This window comes from Dermacentor variabilis, chromosome 4, assembly GCF_050947875.1.
Source record: "Dermacentor variabilis isolate Ectoservices chromosome 4, ASM5094787v1, whole genome shotgun sequence".
Classification (NCBI taxonomy): domain Eukaryota; kingdom Metazoa; phylum Arthropoda; class Arachnida; order Ixodida; family Ixodidae; genus Dermacentor; species Dermacentor variabilis.
The window spans coordinates 98,003,161-98,010,400 of record NC_134571.1 but is presented as its reverse complement, the minus strand read 5'-3'; the positions used below and the strand labels follow the sequence as shown (position 1 = coordinate 98,010,400).

Sequence of the window (7,240 nt, the reverse complement as noted above, 5' to 3'; positions counted from 1 at the left end):
CAGTATTTTGATATACTAGAACCTGGCCAAATATTACCCAGTAATTGCCAGTTCTAGTTTATAATAACCGTTCTCAGTCAGCTAATGAAAGTATCGCTAATTACTAAATGTGTGACGCCAAAATTTTGCGAAGGAATGCAACAGCAAAAGCAACTATGTTTTTTGTTCCGTGGTGTGTTTTCCTTTGTTTGTTTGCATTTATTTTCTCATGTAGTGTTTTTGCCAAGTCTAGATATGTAGCAGTTTTATTTTTTACGCTACAACCATGTGATGTCCCTCCATCTGGCTCTTTAACACGAGCCAACGGCACCCAAGTCCTTCGGCAGCTTTCTTGTTGCTTTTTTTCTTGTTTGCAAATTTTTAACGTTTATTTGCCATCAATTATTTAGCTCTTTTACAAAGCTAGTCATACAGCCAGCCATTCTTTCGTGGAGAGCTTGTTTGCAACTCGGCTTTATTTTTGTTGAGCGGCTGTTCATGCAGTTTTCTAATAACAACTGGTATTCTTGTGTTTAAAACTGATCAGTTGTTCCTGATAGCTTCTCTTTTTTTTCTTTTTTTTTTGCACAGCCAGAGGAGGTGTGGTACATAATTATTACGGAATTTTTATTCCGGCTTTAAACATATGAGTCTGCATTTGACTGTTCAAGAATCGAATACTTGCTATTCTTATTCGGTTCGTATTCGAAAAATGTGATATTCGCCACCTCTACTAGAAGTTTACTGGCACTGTGTTGCGTAACTTTAGGCGTTCCGTACAAAATGCTGTCTTCATGTGGGCACTGCCACAGTAGCCGTGTACTATTTTGCATCAGTGAAAAAATAAATGCTTTCCAGAAACGATATAAATGTGTTTAATTTTATTGACATTCAGAAACTTCTTACTTTATTAGCTTGCTGATGTCTTCGTACGCGCGCTAAAGACACATTGTCTGCACAACGTCTCCTGTTATATTGTAAGCAAGTTTCCCGCCTTTTCTAATCAGATGCTTACTGGGGTCACTGAGGACAGAGACCGGGAAAAAATGATAATTGTCTTCTACAAAGTGCTTCCGGTCCGTGGTGTGGTATACAAAAAATCCGTGGAAGTTCACCTCGACAGAAAATTTGCATGTTGTCTGAAATTAGGCAAGAGCAGTTCAAACGGGATTACAGAGTTGTACGGCACCCTTTTATATTAGAGTAGTCAGCAATGAAAGAATATGCAGATCAACGCACACGTTATAATCTGTGGGAAGCGTAGCTTTCGTGATGCCGTTAATGAAGTGCCATAAATTTGCCCGTTTCAATCCAGCGTTTCTGGCGTACAGAAAACTGGCGCACACACGTGCTACGCAGTGTGACAAATCTTATGTAAGCTCGTAGTTCTGCTTATTTATTTTCGAATTTAGGTTTGAATTCCGCAGTTATTCGCATCATTTTCTTATATAATTGCGAACATACTCGCCGATAACCCGACAAGTGACATATCGATGCAGGCGAAACTATAAAATGGTTGGCCAAGAAAGCTTCGCTTTAGAGACGCGTACTGCAGTGGCATTCGAACGTGGGTGCCTCAGCGCTATAGTAACCCGATGCTCTAACAATTAGACTACTACTGCAAACACAAAAGGCGTTCATTGCACACTGGGGTATCTTTGTCATTTCAGCAAAGCCTAACGTGCACGGAAGAGATCCCCTGGCGGGGGGAGTTGGGGCACTTCTGCATCACTTTGGCTGCGTCACCTTTCGGTGCACGGAAAATACAAGCTCCAAAGGCGTTCGCTGCAGACGGTGGCAACTTCGTAGGAAGCCGCCTTTCTAAAAAGATCCCGGCCCAAAAGTTCTTATATAAATTATGGGGACCTTTTGCTTGGCAAGCTTGCTTCTTGTCCTCTTCAATATATTCCTTTGTATAGGTACTACGGAGGATGACGCACTTTGCATCCGGTTAAACGCCACCTAAACTTCCGTCAAACAGAATAATAGGGGCTGACACAGAATCCGTAATGGCGAAGCGGCCGTCCTTTGTCGTCAGTGGTTGGCCTGTGACACTGGGGCGTTCATAATCATGAGTTTTGCCGCTTGGCATTGCGTCCTTGGCGCTATTCCAGTGCCAGGGTCGTTGGCGACAGGAAGAGAACATGCCATGTAAGCACACTCCACCTATGCGCCACCCAGCCATCAACAAGGACTGTAGTATATCTTGCAAATGATATAGTACAATACAGCAAATTCGCAGTAACAATGTGTCATTATTAAATGGTCCTGCAACCGCTAAAGCGACAGCTACCTAACCGCCGCGTTACTCCCCGTGGCATAAACACTCCTTGTCAGGCGTGGTGGCGAAACGTCAGGTGGAAAAAGAACATTCACTGCAGAAGTCAAACGGGGAAAAGAATATGAAAATTCAGCAATATTAAAAAAAGAAAGAACCTGTATACTAAGTGCGATTTGAATTTATAATCATGAGCGGAACGCTTTCGTGAGGTGCCAGGCGACGAGCATCTTCCTTTCTCCGAAAACACTGCACGAGGAAGAAAGTATGGAGGTTCTGCGTCGGCAGGTAGCAGCCTGAGGTATAAGTGGAGGGATGTTGGAAGGCGTTTGTTATTCGTTGTGTGACCTCCGTATTGCCTGAGCCCTCTGCGCTGCTGGTCAAGCTCCAGACCAGGGGGTCACGGCTACTCCTAGGGACCCGATAGCATATTTGCAACACGGGACAAAAAACTACTTGTTTGGCAAAATTTTCAGAACGTGCAATTTTACCTTGTGATATCATTGAAGTGACCCTTGTTAGCCTATTGAAGCTCGCCCTTGTCGGCACAGACGCTGTAATTTTGGTGACCCACGTAATAGTAGGCTACAAACTAAGGAATGTTAAAGTGGCGCTTTCTCGCCTTTGTGTAAATGTTGCTAACTCTCCGTCCTACCATCGATACTGGATCCCATTCCATTTACAGGCTAGACAAATACCACACAGCGTCTCAGCCGCAGAGGAACTAGTTATTGCTCAGCAGGTAAGCCAAGTAGCTCTAGGGAGTCCTAATACGTTCTCATCAAAAAGCGGTTTCAGGACTTTTTGCATCAGTTACCGTTGCTTTATAGGGTCATGTGTAAAGGCGTCCAGCTTTTGCTTTGTATTGACGAAGCACTTGGCTTCCTATACATGGATCTGAATCTCCTTCTTTCCTTCTTTCGTTGTTCAGGATGCTGGTAGATATTCACGGTGAAGACTTATCGCACCAAAACCACATTTTCCAGACCGGACGTATTCCGTGATTCCGATGCCTTACGGAACATCAACATCAACATCTATGGTGCGATAGAAGCCCTGAAGGGTTCGGGACACCTTGGCTGCAAGCAAGCCTAGCGCATGGAAGGGGTAACCGACGAGAAGGCGCAAGCAGCGACGTAGTCGTCGTGGACGGACCACGCGTACACAGAATCGGAAGACTTGAGTGGTTGCCATCCGGTTTTGTACAGCGTCTTGTGTAACCGACGAAGGTGTCAGAGAAGAGGTCACCTGGCCGACAAAACCAGAAGGGAGACAAGGACGACCGATGTGATGAGGGCAGATTCATTCTACATCTGTAGTCAGGAGACAGTAGAAAGCCAAGGCACCTGACGTGTACAGGGTCAACCTCAGAGCTGTGGTGAACGTGGTACCATACACAGGTGGCAATGTATTCACCAGCTACCAAAGCGCTAAATCTTGGCGGAGTACGAGATCGCAATGTGCTCAGCGGCTGAGAGCACTGGTTCCATGGCTTCGAAGAACGGTGTCCAGACAACGAATGCTTATCAGGGCGAGCAATGCATACTAAGCATTTAGTAGTTCAGTCTGCTTAGTGCTCATCTGAGAAGAGTCGACAAAAGCACGGAAGCCCGGCGATGAGCGGTAAGCAAGCACATCGATGGATGTTGAGGCTAGTAGGCTTTATGGGAGAAGCTTGCAGCTACAGCGACGACAGATGGCCAAAGCGATCGTGGAGTGGGTAAGCATAGCTGTGGATCGCGAAGAGTGGGAGTAGGCGTTCAGGCCGCGTTGCCATCACTCGGTGGTGACAAAAGCCCGGAGGCTCCCGTTGCGAGCCGGTGCGCGTAAAGTTTACCTGAAATAGGGTTCGCCTACTCAAACAACGAAAATCGCTGGAGAAAGGCGGGTGCCATTGACCCCAAGGTTGGGCACCTGTTGGTTCACAGAACGGCAACGGTGCAGAAGGACACGAGCCTTTTCGCGATGACCCGATGGTGTTGGAAGGGATGTGATCATGGCTAGGTGTGAGGCGGATAGCGTTTAACAAGTGGGTGGAAGCAAGTCGCAAACCCGGTGTGGTCGAACTCTAACAGCGGATACTAGTAACCTTCCAGTGCGCCAGCAAGCCGAACGCAGATCTTTTTACGGCGACGGGCGTGTAGACACTTCACCGAAGAGACGGCAGATTTCGACCGACAGTGCGTAAAGCACAGTCGCAATTTTAGAAGCTTTAAGCTGATGCCAGTAAGCTCAATGAGCACGAGTTCGGTGATCCATACCTGTTGGCCGACATAAACTGTGGAACAAGTGGGCAGAACCCCCAAAGCTCATGGCAGCGAGTTTCTTGTTCGAAAGCACGGTTTCCCTGTTGACCACTGTTAGAGGACGTGCCGGCGCCCGACGTTTTATGCCCGGCGAAATGAGGAGCCACTGCGGCTTCCACCCGACCGACCACCAGAGGGCGTTATTATATTCTCGCATCAGGCATTTGTTCAGGAAAAACAGTGACACACAGTGGAGGAAAAGATCTAGGAAGCTTACCGGAAAGTATGCGACCTGTATTGTGAGCAACATGGCAACAAAGAACGTCAAGCGGAAAACCAGAGAGGCTGAGATAATCTGCTTGGTGGCGGCAATTGAAGAAAAAAACAGCTATGAATAACTAATTAAGAAGAAAAAATGAAATCAGGAAAGAAACAATTTATGATAATTCAAAGGGAAGCTCTACTTTTCGAAGCGAGATCACGCACTTATAACGAACACGCACTTATAACGCTAGATACAAAAAAGAAAAAGCATGGGCTTGCTGCGGTAAAGCTAGGAAAACGATGAAGCATGTTTTATTAGAGTGTGGAGATATCTGTCCAGTGGTTGATTTAGGAACCTCTGGCCTCCTTGAAGTTCTTGGGTTCAGTGACAGCAGTGGGAAAATAAACACGTAAGCAATAGCGATTAGTAAGAGGTGACTGGAAGATTGGTGGAAGTAGGCAAACGACAAACTGAGGCGCACAAGGGCAAAGTTGACAATCGTGGTTCAGAGAGTTTGGTTTTGGGAATTCATCGTGTTTTTTTTTCTTTATTTTGTTTTTATGTAGGACATTGGGCATTATAATAGCAGAAGGTTGGTGGTGCGACCCACCGCCGCGTTCCATAGGAGATATCCATAGCATATTTCATTCATTCATCCATCGTCATACGGGCTACCGAGACCCTTGCAGTATTTATGACCCATGATGATGACGGAGGACAATTATAGTGACGCTCAACGATGCTACGGATACAAGGATCCTAAGACACTTGCCCCGTAGCATTGTGCAGCGAAAATAACCATGATTTCCAGGGTGCCAGTATTTCGCTTAATTATCGCGATAGTGACAATCTGGCTGTTGTAATAAAACAAGAAAGGCATATTGTGCGACACTGTGCCGTATGCTTTCGTAATCTTGCTTCTGTGAAAATGCGAAGCAGCCACGTCACACTCACCAAAAAAGGATAATATTGATCCTAACAGAAGCAATGTACTTACCATATTAGGTGTACCTGGCTTTTGCCCTAATCTATTGTAGATATTTGCCTTGTTGTTTAGGTCCAGCTCAACTACCTCAGGATGCGCCGATCGTCCAATTAAAGGAAATTTAATTTTAGTGGATATGTTAAAGGGACTCTGTATGCCTCGCGAAATAAAAAAGTCAAGCTTTTCCCTGCAGTTCTTATCATGTTTAAGAACTTGCTTTCCGTCCATCTCAGGCACACATTTTAGCTTCTTCACTGTTACGTTGACTGGGGGCCTGCAAAATAGACGTACATTTTAGACAGCGATCAATGTAAACGATGTCTGCGCAAATGAAAGAATGAAGCGCCGAAAGTGTGTGTGTAAGCCCCATGAAAGTTCCGGGTTCCTCCACAAGCTCTTCGGAACGTTTCAGCAACAACAGTTTTTTTGTGCAATCTTATTGGTAATTTATTGGCAAGATCGTGCACTAGTATCGTTTCTTCTCTCTCTCTCTCTCTCTCTCTCATCCGGCCACTAATGTTTCGACTTTGACACCAGAACAGTTTTTTTTTTTTCAGTAGTGCCGCACAAGTTGCAGACGCGCGCTGGGCTCACCAATGTTCGACGACTAAAATAACGGTATCATCTAAGTAAAACTTGCAGACTTCCGACTTTAACCATATAATGTAACATCCATCAATCTATTGAAATTCGCAAGTGCACTGCAATGTCATAATAAAATTCTATTAAAATCAAAAGTACGTTTTGCATTAGAAAAGCTGTCTCCTCATATCTGTTTTTCAGAGAAGAGGAAGGCTCCCAGTGACCTAGCTGTAGTTCAAAAGATAAGTACAAATTTCAAAAAAGCCAGTTGATTGCGTTATGAATATGAATCTTTTACGCGGGATACATTCATAACTTGAAAAATAACGGCAGCTGCCCTCTTTCGTCTTTACAAACATCACCATGGTAGCCCATGGACTAGATGGCTCTTCCAGAAATCCCCTTTAGTAGCACTCCAAAAACTTGCTCGTTCATAATAGTGCATTCGAAGGGTGACATGTTGTAAGGCCTTTAGGTTCAATTGTCTCTGGCACATCATACAGGCGACAATTAACAGAAGACACAGATAGCCTTCTTCTGCAACATTCGTTTTGCCGGTAATGTTCCATTCTAAGTTTGTGAAAGACTATTTTGGGTATGTGTCGTAGTACGGAAATCTACATCATAATGTACATGCGGGGATCATCTCCAAGAGTTAAGAGGAAGCTTTAGCTCAAGTGCTCCTATCTAAATACATGTAAAAGGAGAATTCGTTTTTCTCAGCAACCACTGCACCAAATTTGACTAGGTTTGTTGCACTTAAAAGACAAACCTAAAATCTAGTGACTGTTGGTTTCGAATTTTTGAGTTAGGTCGTCAATTTTTTATTAAAAATTGGCAAAAATCAAACATTTTCAAAAAACGAAACTATCAAGTTTACAACTCTGTAACTCAACCACTAAAAA

General features: G+C 44.5%; 1 protein-coding gene across 1 annotated transcript in view; it reads right to left on the bottom strand.

The window, feature by feature from the left end:
* Positions 1–858: 858 nt before the first annotated feature.
* The window catches only part of LOC142577860 (uncharacterized), a 39,709-nt gene continuing 33,327 nt past the window's right edge, over positions 859–7,240 (bottom strand). Inside the window, exons 5-6 of the mRNA XM_075687295.1 lie at positions 5,766–6,027; positions 859–1,118 (exon numbers count right to left, since the gene is read on the bottom strand). Of these exons, the coding sequence (XP_075543410.1) occupies positions 918–1,118; positions 5,766–6,027 (463 nt within the window). The 3' untranslated portion in view covers positions 859–917. The remainder of the gene's footprint in view (positions 1,119–5,765; positions 6,028–7,240) is intronic.